The sequence below is a fragment of the Chionomys nivalis genome, chromosome 21 (genome assembly GCF_950005125.1).
Source record: "Chionomys nivalis chromosome 21, mChiNiv1.1, whole genome shotgun sequence".
Taxonomy (NCBI): Eukaryota; Metazoa; Chordata; class Mammalia; order Rodentia; family Cricetidae; genus Chionomys; species Chionomys nivalis.
This window is the reverse complement of record NC_080106.1, coordinates 2,741,426-2,759,213: the sequence shown is the minus strand read 5'-3', so window position 1 is coordinate 2,759,213 and position 17,788 is coordinate 2,741,426. Positions and strand designations below refer to the sequence as shown.

The following is a 17,788-nucleotide window of genomic DNA, read 5'->3' as shown; positions in this document are numbered from 1 at the left end:
ACAATACACCTTTGCCCAAGGCAGCATGCCAACATGCTGTAACATGTTCATTCCCAACTACCCCTGGCAATGCATGAGCTGCTTTTCCAATACTACTTGTGTTATCATTGCCGAGCACCAAGGCTTTCTGGCTCGAGAATAGTGTTCAACACTTGCTTTTGTAGAGGAAAGCAGCCCTTCATACACACAGCTAGTGTTCAAAGGCGACAACGCTGATGCCCCACATCCATCACTTAAAAAAAAAAAAAAAAAAGGCCGCATCTCTACCCTCTCCACTGTCATTGCAGAGGAGCCAGCCCACCCAAGGCACCTCTCCAGCAGTGCCCTACCAGTCCTGTTCCCACCCCACCCCACCCTCCCTTACCTGGGCTGATGCAGGACAATGTCTTGACCAGTCACTGCTATGATGCTCATCCCTAAGGTGGTTCTATACCCTACCAGCGTATTTGTGGCATCACCCCCTTCCAACACATGTCTACCTAGAAAGTACTGTTTTAAAAGGTTCAAGATCAAAGGCCTGGCAAGGGCTTATAGACAGGCTCAAATGTGTGCCCCTGGGCCTGGCATTCCACCAGAAACTACTAGAGCAAGGTTCTTACATGAAGGGAGTTGTCCAAAGTTGTTATGTACACGCCAATCAGAGGCAGAAACTAGTTAAGCCTTACTCCAGATTCTTCCTATGTATGTGCACATGACCATCACAACAAGCCCATGGAAAAGGTGAGGAAAGCCAAGCAAGTCTAGGGCATGGAGGCCGATGAGCTGCCCCTGAGAATGCTGCTCGGTGAACAGATACCAGCACAGACCCCAAGGCCTTCACCCTCAACTCAGAAACAGCCCACGTCACCAGGTGATCTGCTGAGTCAGCCACGTCTCTGTCCAGATGACACCCCGTCATCCGCGGGACTGAAGGGATGCACTGGTAAAGGTAAAAAGGGAGGAGACACTCACACGTCGACCATCACAACTGCCCCACAGACAAGCTTCTGGTTAACTGACATGGTAGCAAGAGAATCACATCAGCCAACAACTGACAAAGAAGCTATTCTACTGAGAGGTTTAACTGAGAAACACCAAGTCAGGCAAACATGCAAATTCAGATTATAAACAATTGCAAGCCCTGGTTGTTCTGAAATAACCATCAGTCACCAGCTGGAGATGGACCTGAAGACACTCAAAGGAACCAATCAGGCTCCACACTAAAGAGCCACCCCCGAGATGAGCAGACCGACGCTCTCAGACCACACAGAGCTGAATGAGCAGACAGCAGGCAAAGCTACCTGCAGCCAGGTGCTTGGAATACTAGGAGTTAGTGCCCAAAAGACATTAAACCACAGATGCAGACTAAGTTTTTAAGGAAACATGGGGAGGAATGGGATTGCTACCAGCACACTTCACATGTTCAAGAGTCAACAGAAAGAAACGGTCTCTGTAAGATTTTAATGCTCAGTTTTCACAAACACATGTTTCTATCCAATTTTATGACTTACAGTAAAATGTCCTAGTCTTTAAAAATGGGCATTATTCAACTATCCTTCTTACTTTCTTCCAATCTTTCAAAATTCATCACCGGGTGTTTTTATCTCAGTAATACTCTACTTACTGTATTTACATTTGAATTCCATGTCATAAGAATAAACAAAATCCATGATATTTTGGTTAACTCAGTGTATTTATAAAATGAAAAGTCCTATCAAAATACTTTTCACTGGAAAAAATAAATAGAACAGACAATGGATCTACTCAAAGCACACATTCACTTTGGTAGACTTCAGTGTAGGACAGTTCATGACAAGCACATTTGCCCTTATTCCCCCAGAGCCGAGCAGCTTCCAAGCTAATGGTTAAATCATTTTTAACAGATTTTATAGTGTTGATATCTGGCTCATTCCACATCATCTTCAGCCAAGCTCTGGGCACTTACAATTCTCTGTAAAGAAAAAGAAAATTAATTGAGAAGTGTCTAATTTCGACTTAAACTAACCCTTGCTTGAGTTCCCCCATCTGACACAGACCCCATACTTCACACATTGCTGTCTGAAAAGACAAGACCAGCTGGGCATGGAGACAGCCCTGCAATCTCAGCACCAGGGCTGCTGAGGGAGGGACTGGTGGTGGTGTCGGGGTGTCACCACACAAGCTTCAGTTTCACACCACAATCCAAGTGAACACATGAAGTACAGGCAGAATGCTGTCGATTATGTAGCAATCTACAGACTTTTCACCCCACACAAACCAAGGACAGCAGCTGGCGCTCTTATCAAGCTGCGTTTCCACAGGTCATTTCCCTTCCAGCTCCCAGCCATTACAAGAAGCAACACTGCATTCCAAAATTAACACCCTCCCCCTCAAATCTACACTTAACTGACAAAAAACAAGGTAACAGAGTAACACAACCTGTTGAGAATTTAGATGCTAAGCAGGCAAACCTACGACATTCTTCCAGGCTGCTTTGGCCTGGACTTGCTTTGTTCTCAACAGTTCCTGGACTGGCCGGAAGCTCGGGCACCTGTGTGGCAGTACTGAGAATCTGGGCCGGTAAGGCCTGGGGACAGTGATGAGATCTGCCACGCACCACTCTCCAACTCAGTTCTGAATGAACAGCTAACCCGATTTCCAGCTCTTCACTGCCCACTCCACACAGAGCTAGTTCCCTTTCCAATTCTGTGTCACACTGTGACATAGCCAGATGGCTCCTAGACTCATAGTTACAACAGCTAAATCCACGTCCAGAACTGGCTTTGATTACAGCATCACACACTACAGAAGTTACCCCTTCAACAACACGTAAAGTTAATTGGGGTGTGGACAGAATGGAACCATATTCATCTAAATTTAAAACTTAGTTCAGGGGCTGGAGAGATGGCTCAGTGGTTAAGAGCAGTGACTGTTCTTCCAGAGGACCTGAGTTCAATTCCCAGCAACCACATGGTGGCTCACAACCATCTATAATGAGATCTGGTGCCCTCTTCTGGCCTGCAGGCATACATGGAGGAAGAATGTTGCATACATAATAAATAAATAAATAAATAACTTTAATAAGAAAACTTAGCTCTTGTAGACCAGGCTGGCCTCGAACTCACAAAGATTCGCCTGTCTCTGTCTCCCGAGTGCTGGGATTAAAGGCGTGCACCACCACCGCCCGGCCTTAGTTTAAGTTCTTATAATCAGTTTTTTGTTTTGTTTTCCAAGACAGGGTAAGACAGGGTTTCTCTGTGTAACAGCCCTGGCTGTCCTGGAACTCACTATGTAGACCAGGCTAGCCTCAAACTCACAGAGATCCACCTGTGTCTGCCTCCCAGACTGCTGGGATTAAAGGCGTACACAACCACTGCTGGGTGTAGTTCAAGTTCCTGGTATTCTAAATCTTCTGAAAATCTTTGGGGAAATTTAATTTCTCCCCAGGCCTCTTCCAACCTAGCTAACAATCGGTGCAAAGGAGCTACGATTGTGACTCAATGGTGAAGCCTGCGCCTAACTTGAGTAAGGCACAAAACCATGAAAGAAAAAAGCTGGAAAACTATCAAGTTACTGAAAAACCTTGTGAAAACTTCCTTGCCATGATCACTTTGCTAACTCTAACTCTGATGCATATGGAACTAGCAATCAGCACATGCAGTAGCTGATCTGAGACTCATTTTGGTCTCCTTAGAAAGAATGCATGGTAATGAAAGTTTAGCCAATTGTACTTAACGTTTTGAAACAAAACGTTTTGAAACAAAATCTCACTAAATAGCCATGGCTCAGACCCCAAAGTGCTGGGATGACAGGTGTGTGCGCTCACAGTCAGCTGTATTAACATTTAATACATGCCCTTTGTCCCTCCCAGGAGAAATTGAGGAATGTATGTCACACAGCACCAATTCAAAGCCCACAGCAGCAGGAGGCAGACAGTACCAAGCCTGACACATGGAACCAGGATGGCCCAGGTTATGCAATCTTGACTTCTGTATCCCCTATGTTAACCACACTGAAAGCTTGATATGATGTCCAACAAGCATGCCCAGAGCCTTGAGCACAATGGGCGAGGGCTCCAAAACACACTGCATCCCCAGCACGAGCCGGCTGGCCTGAACTTAGGGACTCAAATGTAAAGGCCTCACACTCAACACCAACCATGTACACTTATGATTCACATCTGATACATGTCTGGACCTTATGCTACTCACTTGCTTAATCTATCATTAGGAAAACCATTTCCAGTCTGGCATATCCAATATTATAATATGCCCAGCAGACTTGTCCCTGAGCATCTAGTCCTCAGACCAATCAATTCATGGGCTACTCTGAGGCACTTACCTGACTAATGGTTGGAAGCTTGGTCAGAAGCATCTGGAACACTGGTGGTGGGAGAGTCTGCTGTAACACTTGCAGCAGCTGCTGAGGCTGCCCACACACAGCAATAGCATTTGTCAGGTGGTCTACACCGTTCTCGTAGTCACCTGCAAGAGTGTACAAAACCACATGCTTCTGGGGCTGTCAAAACATAGTCACCAACAGATCGAATGGGGACAAGTAAAACAACCGGCACTGAATTTCCCTGCACCCACGGAACGGACGTATTTCACCAGCTGCCTGCTGTGGAGAGTGGGGCACCAGCACCTAGCGCTTCAGAACCTCTCAAGCATGGTCAGAAAGAAATAGCTCAGTCTCTGCCCTTGTGGGAATTATGGTTATCCCACCTATACAATCAGGACACCAGCTGACTGTGCAGCCACCACTCTGACGTGCATGACCAGTTCCTTTCCTAGGGTATGGGAAGATGTAATGATGCCCATCAGGAGACCCTACGCAGGGCCAGGCCCCAAGACCGTGGAACGTAGAGCTGAAGCAAACTGAATGATCAGTTCCTACTCCAGCAGACACCAGGCCTCTTCTGAACCAGTTCTGGCAATAACCTTTTCTGCTCATTTGTCAGCGCTGAAACTGCAGCTGGCCAGACCAGAGGAACTAATTCACTTCAGGCTGAAGCACCACCCTGTTGCAAAGAACACATAGTGCCTGGGCCTCCCTAGGGCACCTTGGAAAATCTATTCTTCTAGTTTTCCTACTCAAATTGGTTTTAATCTAGGAAAAGTCTGGAAATAAGTTTGCTAGTTATTTAAATACAAGAACATCTCTGACTTTTGGTGAAATCTTCTCTTAGGAAAAAAATCTAAGAAGTTGGGGCCAGTGAGGTGGCTCAGCAAGTAAAGATAAAGTAAGCCTGGATACCTTAGTTCAATCCCCAGCCTCACCTAAGGGTGGAAGAGAACTGTTTCCAAGTTTTCCTCTGACCCTACACCAACACGGGGAATTCAAGTGCATCTCCCACAAACACATTGAATTTTATTTATTTCTTTAAAATATTTATTTAAATATTTATTTATTTATTATGTATACAATATTCTGTCTGTGTGTATGCCTGCAGGCCAGAAGAGGGCACCAGACCCCATTACAGATGGTTGTAAGCCACCATATGGTTGCTGGGAATTGAACTCAGGACCTTTGGAAGAGCAGGCAATGCTCTTAACCTCTGAGTCATCTCTCCAGCCCCAACACATTGAATTTTAAAGGGGTTAAGATGATTGCCACCATAAACTCTCTCATAAAACAACACAATAACACATTATGCATGAAATTCAACTCTAACTGAATCCAGTATAAAATTTGAAATGATACCAATTTTATTAATGACAGCAACAACTTCAAAAAAGTTCTGAATGGGAACCATCCTTGTAGCATGAATAATAGAAACCCAGAGACAGATACTGGAGCTCAACCCGAAGATCAGAAGAGCAAAGCAGCCAGCCACTAGAGACACCTTTTACCTCTACCAAATCTTCAGACCGAAAGGGTCTGTCTCTTCCCCTTTGTATTTCTTTCTCCACCCAGCCATATAATTTGTCTCCACCTCCCTAGTGCCAGGATTCAAAGTATGAGCCACCAACACCTGGAACTGTTTCTGGATTGATCTTGTGTAGCCTAGGGTGGCCTTAAACTCAGAGATCCATCTGCCTCTGTCTCCCAAGTCGTGGGACTAAACGTGTGTGCCACCACTCTCTGGCTTCTAGTGGCTTAGCTTTGCACTTTGACCTTCAGGTAAGCTGTATTTATACAAATAAAATATCACTACACATCCTATAGTATAGAACAAAATGTTACCCAATTCTAAAACAAAAAATACCTATTAAGATATTTAATAGCTGGGCATGGTAACAAATGCCTTTTAATCCTAGCACTCGGGGGGCAGAGGTAGGCAGGACTACAAATTGAATTCCAGGATAGTCAGAGCTGCTACACAAAGAAACCCTGTCTCAGAAAGGAAAAAGAATAAAAGATAAAGATATATATAAGGACGAAAAATAAAACCAAACAACAAAAACCATCTGATTGAATAAGTGAGGCCCAAAGTAATTAAGTATCTAAATTCTGGACCATGTAACTGATCAGATCTGAAACGAGATGCTAGGAACACCTGGTATGGTGACTACTCTGGCTGTTAACTCGACTACTTGGAAAATTAAGTGAAATCCAAGCAGCTGGGCACATCTGAGTTATTTTTCTTGGTGGGACTATCTAAGGTTGGAAACCCACCCTAAATCCTGGCCACACTTCTGGAGGCAGCCCACAAACATGACAGAAAGCTGTGCTTTTCTGTCTGCTTGCCCTCACTCTCACCGGCAAATTTAGCTATTATCCCAAGTCTTTTGATGGTGTTAGAATATACTTCATGATTACAACGTGGACTGAAAACTGGCAGCTCTCTAGGATAGATCCTTGGCCTTTCTGTGACGAGATGCCAGTGTTGGGACTAGTCAGACCATAGCTGTTCCTCAGAGAACCTTAGTACACCCAGTGAGCCCAAGTAGGTCAGTTAACACGGGAGGAGAGGGGGGTGAGTTCCTGATGACTAGGTGAGCGCTGGGAAACTCGGATCACATTCACTCAGTCACTATTTACACTGCACTACAGACACACACACTCTAAATGACTTCAGAGTCACCTGTAAAAATGAAGCTCTTACCTCATCCTCCACTTGCTCTGTGACAGAACACGCGAGCCTAAGACTCACAAAAAACCCAGTGCTGAACAATGGCAGCCTACGGTCTGTCTTTCCGGAGCCAGCCTTAGTACAAAGCACCTAGAAACTCACCTTGAAATGTTTAGAATCCTTTTTCTAACATCAACTATACAAGAAAATCCTGTCATTATAAATTTTTATCAATATGAATAATTCACTCTACTTTCTCAATCCTGATTACCTTGTGCTAATAACTCTTCACCAAGCTGTATCTCCTCAAGGAAGAACTTCTGAACAGCTTCAGCATCCTTTAAGTCAGGTAACTGGAAAAGGAATATTTAGAAATTAAACCGAGAATACAACCCACACGGAAAGCCAATAAAATTTAAAAATGACACAGTGGTAGCACAATAAATGAGCACCCATTTTAAGAACAAAAACTAGTCAAAAAAAAAAGCTAAGAAAGCTAAAAAGTACAAATGTCTATATTGTCTATACATCTTTTTTTTTTTTTTTTTTTTAAATATTTATTTATTTATTTATTTATTTATTATGTATACAACATTCCTTCCATGTATGCTTGCAGGCCAGAAGAGGGCACCAGATCTCATTACAGATGGCTGTGAGCCACCATGTGGTTGCTGGGAATTAAACTCAGGACCTCAGGAAGAGCAGTCAGTGCTCTTAACCTCTGAGCCATCTCTCCAGCCCCCTATTGTCTATACATCTTTACAAACGTCTATTACCTATATCTATCTGTATCATCTATACAATGTTTTTTTGTGGCCATTATAGACAAACACTATCATCCATTCATTTGCTGGTGGGACTTAAGGCCAAACCCAGGGCCCCTTGCATACTAGAAAAGCACTCTACCACTGAGCTACATTCCCAGTCCTCTTTATATCTGACAGCATCTTACCAGGGTGGCCATAAAGCTTCAAACCTCTGGCTTCAGGGGCCCCAGGTCACCAGACACACCTCTAAGGGATGAGGGCAGACTCCCTGCATTTGCTGGTCATCTCAGTGACTTCTCATTCTTGTAATGAACCATAAGCAACTGACAGGGAAAGGGCACAGCTCAGCGGTAGAGCGCGCCAGGCAGACTATGGCCAGCTCTACCTCTCCAATCTTAACCAACACCCCTCCCATCAGCCCCGCACACTCACACACAATCTCAAGTTATCTCCCCATCTGTATCCCACAGATTGGAAAAGTAGTCTGGGCATAGCAGAACAGCTCCCAGCTTCTATTCGCTAGAACCATATCCTGCCGGCTATGCTGATCACTCATCTGGTTCAAAATAATAAAGTCTAACACTTATAGATCACATTTTCACTGCCTGAATGAGCTTCTAAAAGAATGATTCGTGATCCAATAGTTCATGTTCTACAAAGAAGTAATGTCAGCAAGAAGGAAGGCGACATGTAGCTGAACTAGCGTTTGCTCAGTTCACTGACACAGTCCAGGCGAGTTTTAATCAAGTAGATAAAAAAAAAAAATATTGCGTAGTCATTAAAAATTAGCAACACAGGACCCAAAATGAAATTATATTCTACAAGTTACGATTTTTTTTTTTTAATCCATCAGAATCTGGTACAGTTCTGGTCCATAGGTTTAAAAACTTTAAAGAACTCTGGGACTGAATACACAGAGCTCCCTTTGCCACTGCAGAGGGTCCACTGGGCTGGCCTGAGTTCCTCTCTCTACACTAACTAGGGTTCCAGGTGTGGCTCTTTCCAAGGACACCAGAGGAAGGACTCAAATACTGCATTTTAACCATTCTCAAGTGGCTGAGAATACACTTACCTCTTGGTACCCACATCTCTAGAGACCCCCATCTTGCTGCTTCTCCAGTAAGGTATTTGTTGTCACCACCACCAAAGAAAATCTAGCAGGCCCAGATAATCTGCTCTTACAAAAACAAAGACCACTTTATTACCTTTGAAAGCCCAGCTCTCTCCTTAGCAAGCTTCTGCTTCTTTCTTCCTACAAAAAAATAAATAAAATTTCACTTGGCTATCGTCAAAAGGATCAACACATCTGATTACTCAGCAATCATTAATTCACAAACAGTCCGGACCCCAGAACCCCTGCCTCCCTGGTCCATGGTGAGCGAACCGGCATTTCTGAACAGCAGCTTTCTCTTCCCCCCTGCGTCACCAGGTCTAGCAATGCATAGGACAGAGACAGTTCCAACACCTGCACCCCAGCAGAACAAAGCTCCCTTTTCAAGGTACAAGAATTAAGCATTTAAGGGCCGGGCGGTGGTGGCGCACACCTTTAATCCCTGCACTTGGGAGGCAGAGGCAGGTGGATCTCTGTGAGTTTGAGACCAGCCTGGTCTACAAGAGCTAGTTCCAGGACAGGCTCCAAAACCACAGAGAAACCCTGTCTCGAAAAACCAAAAAAAAAAAAAAAAAAAATTTAAGCATTTATTACTGAGTTATACTAGATTCTAGCTTTACTATTAAGAATTACCTAGTTGCCGGGCGGTGGTGGTGCACACCTTTAATCCCAGCACTCGGGAGGCAGAGGCAGGCCTGGTCTACAAGAGCTAGTTCCGGGACAGGCACCAAAAGCTACAGAGAAACCCTGTCTCGAAAAAAAAAATTACCTAATTTACTATTAAGCAGCATGATTTTGTAAAAATATTTGACTTCGGCCGGGTGATGGTGGCGCACGCCTTTAATCCCAGCACTTGGGAGGCAGAGGCAGGTGGATCTCTGTGAGTTCGAGACCAGCCTGGTCTACAGAGCTAGTTCCAGGACAGGCTCCAAAGCTACAGAGAAACCCTGTCTCGAAAAACCAAAAAAAAAAAAAATTGACTTCGGTGGGGTTTTTTTTGTGACAAGTTCTGTGAATTCAGGTTGGTCTCATCTGTTACAATCGAGGCTCCTAACCTCTAGATCCTTCTGCTCCAGCTCAAGTGCAGGATTACAGGCGTGCAACAAGGTCCCAAGGTCCCAGTACTATTTATGCTTGTTCATAAAAGTAAAGGGTAAGAGGTCATGCTCCAAAATGCATTCTGCTGCTTATGGCTGCTTAGTTAAAAATGACCTCACTGCTCTGTAACGGTGTGCTCCGTAAGAAAGGGCATTGGTGTGTGGGGACCACAGCCCTGTTTGTACTGACCTACACTACAGTAAGGTACAGTGATCTGGCCCTCATTCAAACTCATCTAATAATAGTATCTACATAATTAAGGGGCTTCCAGCAGGCTTATGAGTTAACAGATGCAAACATCTGGCAAGAGTGCCTAGGCTCATATTCTGCCCTTGGCACCCCACAGTTAAATATTCAATACCTAGAAAGTAACAATCACTCAATACTATGAACTGGACAATAACTAGGTGGCTCAAATGAAGGGCTCTCTATGCACTAACTGGGTAAATTTTAAGTTAGAAAAATCTAACTTCAGCCGGGCGGTGGTGGCACACGCCTTTAATTCCAGCACTTGGGAGGTGAGGTGAGGCGGGAGGATCTCTGTAAGTTCAAGGCCAGCCTGGTCTACAAGAGCTAGTTCCAGGAGTCTCCAAAGCCACAGAGAAACCCTGTCTCCAACAACCCCCCCCCCCAAAGAAAGAAAGAGAAAATAAGAAAAGTCTCTAAAAACTTAAAGTACTCCATGAATCCAGGACAGCACATGACTACAGGACCTGTTGGTCAATCCCTACAATGTGAAAGCAGCTGTTCAAGACCTCCTGCCCTCAGACACTGCACAGACAAAAAGGACCTTGAAAACAAAGCAAAACTGTGTAATAATACAATGTTCTAAACCAGAATTTTGAGAAAATAAAAAAACAATGAACTCCATTAGTTTTCCATAGCTATCTAACTTATTAAAACGTGCATGGGCGTGGTTTCATACAAGTGTCTGTGACACAGGGAAGGTTGATGATAGACTGAGAAAAACACATCAGGAACAAGGTACACATTCAATCAGCAGAATCAAGCCTTGCTTTTTACTTGCTGATATTAATCTCAAATGACACTTATAAACAAGTGATAACTATATCCACTGGGTGCTGGGTGGCAGAGGTGGTGCACGCCTGCACTCCCAGCGCTGGGGAGGAAGGATAGGGAGTTCAAGGACAGCTGGTATTAGAGACCTTGTCTCAAAACAACCAAAAAAAAAAAAAAAACAACCAAAAAAACCCGTGCAAAATATAAGTTCAGACACACCCCAAATCCAAGGCATTATCTGAACATCTAACTAAGTCGCCTCTCTAACACATTCCTCAAAGGAGCGTCTTTCACACCATTTAGATGCCCGATCAAGCCTCTGGGGCGAAGAGTGAGGATCACCTGCTTACAGAAACAAAAGTCTGAGTTAAGACACCTAATCCAATTTCAAACACTCAATTTAAGCTCCTTTTCATTAAATATCAAAAAGAAAACGACGGGAGAAACTAGCCTTTTACTGCAGATGTAAATGAGTGAAAATCAACTATTCAGATTCCTAAGACTCACTCAACTACAGACGGCTTTAAAGAGACTGGAACTACTCGCTATTTGTTTGCAAAAATTTAAGAAATTCTGGCATTCATTAATAGCGTTGTCAGCAGCGGTACTAGAGATCAGAAAGTGTGGATTCGTTCCTGCCTTTTGTGTCACAGCTGCAGTTACTAATACACTTAGGTTCTGGCTAAAGTTAGGAGGAAAAAACAGAACAAAACAAAAAAACCCACCAACACAAAGCGGCTAGAACAGAACGTGATAGGTAGAGGCAGTGGTGGAAGACCGAGTCTGAAAAAGGCCGTGGATTCAATCGCCAGAAGGGCCAAAAGGAAATGCCAGAAAGGTTAATTCTGAAAACAAGGCTAGCAGGGCTTTGTGCCCCAAGCCTTTAAAGCCAGCACTTGAGTCCGAGGCAGGTTCATCTCTTTTTTTCGAGACAGGGTTTCTCTGTGGTTTTGGAGCCTGTCCTGGAACTAGCTCTTGTAGACCAGGCTGGTCTCGAACTCACAGAGATCCGCCTGCCTCTGCCCCCAAGTGCTGGGATTAAAGGCGTGCGCCACCACCGCCCGGCCAGGTTCATCTCTTGAGTCTGAGACCACACTGTTCTACAGATGGGAAACCAGTCTCAAAACAAAAAACCCCAAACAACCCAAATTTCCCCGAAACGAAAATTTACGATTTCTTCAACAAAAAACTATTTTCTTAAGATTTCCAAAGGAATTAGGCCGGGCGGTGGTGGCGCACGCCTTTAATCCCAGCACTCGGGAGGCAGAGGCAGGCGGATCTCTGTGAGTTCGAGACCAGCCTGGTCTACAAGAGCTAGTTCCAGGACAGGCTCCAAAACCACAGAGAAACCCTGTCTCGAAAAACCAAAAAAAAAAAAAAAAAAAAAGATTTCCAAAGGAATTAACCCGCTTAGCTATCTCCATCCGGCAAATCTCCTAAAAGATGTCGCAGGTATGAAATAAGGCTGAACCACGTGAGGAGCGCAGCCCTTTGGACTCCCCCGCACTTTCTCTAGCATTCACTCATATCTTGGAAGCACCGGAGCGAAGCCGCCAAGAGGGTTTAAGAATGCAAGGATGATCCCGCAGAGTCTGCGGATTGAGGCTCTAGCGAACGATTGCACACACAAGAGGCAACCATTTCGGGGTAAGGATTGGGTTAGCCATGTGGAGGCGCCCGTCGGTAAAGCCAGCAATGGGAGGCACCACGAGTTCGAAGCCAGCCTCCAAACTGCAGCAAACACACGGGAACAATCTCTCCCAACATTGAAGGAGGAACGGATGGTTCGTGCCTGTTAGCACAGCCCTCGAGGAGCTGAAGGACGGCGGCTGCGCCACGAGGTCGAGGCTAGCCTGGGCTAGTGATTCAAGCCAGCTTCAACGACAAGGCAGGCCCCGGTCTCAAACACGCACACACAGCCCACAAGTCTAATGGAGGCTGGGCGACGTGGCTCATGCCTGGGACAATACCTGGAAGGCGAAGGCGGGAGGACTGCTATGACCTCCAGCCCACCCAGGACTAACGACCCGTCTTAAAAAAAAACAAAAAAAAACAAAACATTACAGACGGGTGGGAGGGGACACGGTTCCCCTCCCGGGAGTCAAGCGTGCCTCCATCCCGTCGCCTGCAAGATGGAGCCCAGGTCGCCTCCAAGATGGAGGCCCGCGGGCACGGGCGGGACCCCGGGCGCAGCGCGCGGCCGGGGCGGCCTGCGGGGGTCGCGTCGGGCGTCGAGGAGCGGGGTCGCGCGGGCCCACTCACGTTCTCGCAGCCTGTTCTTGAAGTTGGGGTCGCTCCGCCTTTTGCGGTCGAAGTAGATGCAGTAGCCGATGAAGAGGGCGCCACACACGCCCGCGGCGATGGCACTGTTGCGGCCCACCATCTTCGCTCGTCCGCTCGCTCGCTCAGCGGGGGCGCGCGCGGGCCGGGGCCGGGGCCGCTGAGGGCCGCCAGGCAGCGCTTCGCTCCGAGCGCTCGGAGCACGCCGGCCGCTCGCCGCCCCGCGTCCGGACGGAAGAGGCCCGGTCTCAGTGCTTCCGGCGCGCGAGGACCCCCCCCCCCTCTCCCTACCCCGCCCCTCCCGGGGGCGTCCGCGGCGGTGCCTGCGCGGGAGCGCCTGGTGCGCAAGCGCAGACGGCCTCGCTCTCGCCGGCCGCGCTGGGGGAGGGGCGCGCACTGCGGAAGGGTTCGTGCGTCATCACGCGCTCCTTCTCCCCCCCCCCCACTTCTCCCCGCACGGCCCGTGGCTTAGTGGCAGCACGTGGTGGTCGCGCGCTGAGTCAGGATCCTTTGTCCGCCATCGTCGCTGGTGAAGGACGGAGGTGCGAGCCTGCTAGCACAGCACCCCACCGTGCCCGACAGGAAGCCCGCGACGTGAAGAGCATGCCTTCCCTTTTTCCATTTTTTTGAGCCCGGCTCTCCCCTTGTGATTTAGCCAGGCCTGGGACTTGCTGTGTTGTCTGTCTGCCCTGGCCTGAAACCTGCAACCCTCCCACCTCGGCCTGCACTACTCGGCCTGGCTGCATTTGATTTTTGTGCTGTGGCCGAACTTGGACACAGTAATTGATTTCAAAATAATTTTAGGATGTAGCCCCATCTTAATTCGTAGGGGAGAAAAATGGAGTGATTTTCAAAAAGCAAAACAAAAGTTAACCTATGAGGGAAGTAGAAAGGCAAAAAAAAAAAAAAAAAACAGTCCGGGGGTGGTTGCTCTTTGTGCGCTTGAGCTGTCATTAATTGTCGTTAATCCAAGTGTAGCAATTCTTTGACGTTTTAAGTGAAATTAACTAATAATGGGGAATGCCCCAAACCCAGGCTACCTATCTGTACTGCAGGGACTCACGCCTTTCCTGGGAGCTGGAGCTGAGCTGAGCGCTATTGAATACTGTAGAGCTGTGTTAAACGCTATTCGAATGGGTGTTTCTGTGCGGACTTTTCCTTTTGTCTTTGTTGTAGACACCGTTCTGGGACTTTCTGTCAATGAAGTGAAGTCACCCGCATGCTCTAAACACACCCCTCTACCCGTAGTACACACTGTAGCTGCTTGTTGCTGAAGACCGACTCAGCACCGGGAGGCTCTGTTTTAGAGCGATTTTACCGATCTTTTTACTCTCCAAGAGCCAGAGGGGACTCTGGATGATTTCCCACCAAGGCTAGGGTGAGAAGCGTCCCTTCGTGTTCCAGAGTTAGTGCAAAACACGAGGCTCATTTGCATGAAGAGTTATGATTGGTGCAAGCACTCACTTCATCCCTTTTCCTCCCCCAGAGCCAGGTTGTGTTTTTTAAATGTATGTGCAGAGAAACCAGGGGCTCAGCTGACCAGCCACCCCATGAAGCTGGGGCTGGCGTTTTCTCTAATCAGCCAGCAAGCCCCAGCAGTCTCCACTTGCTTGGCAGCTACGGTTCCGAGTCTGCACCAGGCACCCAACCGACAGCTCCATTTTTGAGTCAGCCAGGAGATGCTGCCTTGTATTGGTGCCTAGTATTGCAACATGAGACCCGATAAAAAGGCTACTCCCAACTGATTTTTTTTTTTAGCTAGCAACTAGAGGGGTGGCAGCAGAGAGTGACAGTGGCGACCGTGCCCACACCACCACCCTTCTGTGGCAGTAGCAGCAAGCGAGAAATAAGATGACAGAGCAGAAGGTAGAATTTTGTGGAGAGATAAAGGTGAGAAGCTGCTGCCTCTGGTCATTGCAGAGTTCAGGAAACACCCACACCTTACAGACAAGGATCCTGACACCCGAGACCCCAGAGCTGTAACACTGCATGAGGATGAGGGTCCCAAGGTCTGAGGTCCTCCCAGGGGTAATAAAAGGTGTTGCCGCCATAGCCTGTTCTTAGGGCCAAGAATTTCACTAGCTGATGAGTGTTGGGCTGCTGGCAATCAGAAGTCAGAGCTATCTGGTTTGCAAGGCCTGAAACCCTAAATCTCCAGTTCTCGGGACTTGGAACTAGAAGCCTCTGGATCAGTAAGAAGCTGTCAGCACTTCAGGCCCAGAACTACCAACTCCACAGAAGCTATTCCTCGCCTACTGCATTTCCATCTGAGCAAAAGAATGCCAGCCAGTTCATTAGCAATGGTCAGGCCCACACACCATGACACACTGGCTAGCGTTTGAAGGAAAGGCAGTCTGGTTAAACAAACTCGGTCTGAGTAGTTGGTAGACAATACCGGAAGACGCCACTGGAGGACCTAACACAGCCTGGGAAAGCCCTCCATCAGAACAGGAATTAGCCCTGAAGATATGTGTTGGGGAAAGGTAAGGGGTAAGGATAGAGAAGTGCAGATAGAGCAGAGCCAAGGACCCAGACAAGACACATACAACAGAGCAGGAGAGCGGCTTTCTTTCTTTCTTTCTTTCTTTTTTTTTTTTTTTTTTTGGTTTTTCGAGACAGGGTTTCTCTGTAGCCTTTGGAGCCTGTCCTAGAACTAGCTCTTGTAGACCAGGTTGGTCTCGAACTCACAGAGATCCGCCTGCCTCTGCCTCCCTAGTGCTGGGATTAAAGGCGTGCGCCACCACTGAGAGCGGCTTTCTTATACCCGGCACACATTGTGGTTTCCCTCATCCCTAAAACTACCTGTGAGCCTCAGCCTCCTGAGCCTTGGGTACACAGAACAGAAAACAGCTACTCAAATCCACGAAGTTGGCATCCGAGGCCTTGAACACCGGACAGTAAGTCGTCTTTGTAGCTGTGACAGTGGGTTCCGGATGACTTGAATGGAAACCAGTTTAACTTGTGGTACTGCGGATTAAAGGAGGAGTGGCAGGCATGCTAGGTTGGTGCTCTGCCACATTACTGGGTTGGTTTTTTTTTTTTTTTTTTTTTTGATTTTTTCGAGACAGGGTTTCTCTGTAGCTTTGGAGCCTGTCCTGGAACTAGCTTTTGTAGACCAGGCTGGTCTCGAACTCACAGAGATCTGCCTGCCTCTGCCTCCCGAGTGCTGGGATTAAAGGCGTGCGCCACCACCGCCCGGCAACATTACTGGTTTTTTAATTAAATGCAACATATACAGCCATGTGAAAAGTTCATTTTGGTTAAATGTGTCCATAATTATTAGTTAATACTGCAAACTGAAGGCAATTCCATCAGACTCCACATCCAATCTCTTACATCAACCAACGGAGGTAGGTATTCACAGGGAAGTTGGGAGATGTGCTTAATGTTAGAGTCATTGACATGGGTCACACTCAAGGAGGGTTTACGTGAACTCCGGACACAGGGCAAGCTCTGCTGCAGTCACTTAGAATTGTCCACAGTGACAAGGCAAAGGGTAGGCAGCCAGAGCTTCCCCACGCCTCTCACCCTGAGAACTCAGCGTGTAAGCCCAGCAGAAAGCATTTGAGAACAAAGTTAGGGAAAAACTGTTCCTGAGAAAAAAAAGTGACTAATTCTCATGATTAAAAAGCATGTATCCAGTATTTTTATTATAACTAAAAACCAACTTCTAACCACTGTTGGCCACTCATAGTCTTGTGGCTGTATTTACCCATATATAACAAGGCAAGTATTTGTCGAGGTTGAAAGAAGAGTTATAGAGAGTCTTCAGGAAAATGTTCTACAAAATCCTTTTTCATGTAAGTACCACACACATATTCTGTTTGTGAAAGGAGAGTTCAGCAAGTACACAGTAACAAATTCTGGAACATCTGGGCCTGTGAGCTTGCTGTGAATAGAAGTGCACGCTGTGGAAGAGAGCTCGAGTTCTGAGCTCTGTGCAAGCTGTGCACGCATGCACCTGTGTCTACATGATGCAGACGCATAGTAAACTATACGTGTGTGTGTGCGTGTGTGTTTGTGCGTGCGTGCGCATGTGGTAAAGGTTGAAAAATGCAGGCCCATTTCCACCTTGTCTGACTGTCTGGAGATTGACAGGCCATAGTTGTCTGTCCCAACTCAGGATGTGATTGCTTGGTTCTCTGATAGCTCCATGCCACCCTGACAGGTGGTCAGGATATGCAAGTGTAGTTTCTGCTCCTTCTTTGCAACTATGAGGTCACCTGGGGAAAGGTAGTTGTCAGCATATGCGATCTAGAGCACCTTTGCTACCTAGACAACAGAATGCTAATGATTTCACGTCTCAGATAAAGCCATTGGCTGTGTGAGTTATCCTTTGTATCATGTTAATAAAGTCCTTTGTTACCTTCTTCCCCCACCCCCATTTATGTTGGGTATAAAAACTGTGAAAAAATAAACATGGAGGATTTCAGTTACTGGAATGCCCTCCCAACACTGGTTTTTTTTGGTTTTTCGAGACAGGGTTTTTCTGTAGCTTTGGAGCCTGTCCTGGAACTCCCTTTGTAGACCAGGCTGGCC

At 46.6% G+C, this 17,788-nt stretch overlaps 1 protein-coding gene and 1 non-coding gene across 2 annotated transcripts; both read right to left on the bottom strand.

The window, feature by feature from the left end:
- Window positions 1–1,411: 1,411 nt before the first annotated feature.
- On the bottom strand, window positions 1,412–13,460 carry Tomm20 (translocase of outer mitochondrial membrane 20). The gene is made up of 5 exons (XM_057754428.1): window positions 13,232–13,460; window positions 8,946–8,992; window positions 7,245–7,326; window positions 4,300–4,442; window positions 1,412–1,930 (listed from the first exon to the last, which is right to left on the bottom strand). The coding sequence occupies exons 1-5, from the start codon at window positions 13,350–13,352 to the stop codon at window positions 1,886–1,888; spliced, it is 438 nt and encodes a 145-aa protein (XP_057610411.1). The 5' UTR covers window positions 13,353–13,460; the 3' UTR covers window positions 1,412–1,885.
- On the bottom strand, window positions 12,411–12,544 carry LOC130864230 (small nucleolar RNA SNORA14). Its single transcript, XR_009055924.1, has one exon. It is a non-coding gene; the product is annotated as a small nucleolar RNA SNORA14 (small nucleolar RNA).
- Window positions 13,461–17,788: the final 4,328 nt, after the last annotated feature.

Bases quoted from the DNA above. Each gene is read 5' to 3' on its own strand.
- Tomm20 (XM_057754428.1), bottom strand. From the start codon at position 13,352: ATGGTGGGCCGCAACAGTGCCATCGCCGCGGGCGTGTGTGGCGCCCTC. The intron at 8,993-13,231 runs GTGAGTGGGCCC...ATTTTTTTGTAG, and splicing joins CAAGAACAGGCTGCGAGAAC to GAAGAAAGAAGCAGAAGCTT. The intron at 7,327-8,945 runs GTAATAAAGTGG...TTCCTTTTCCAG, and splicing joins AGAGAGCTGGGCTTTCAAAG to TTACCTGACTTAAAGGATGC.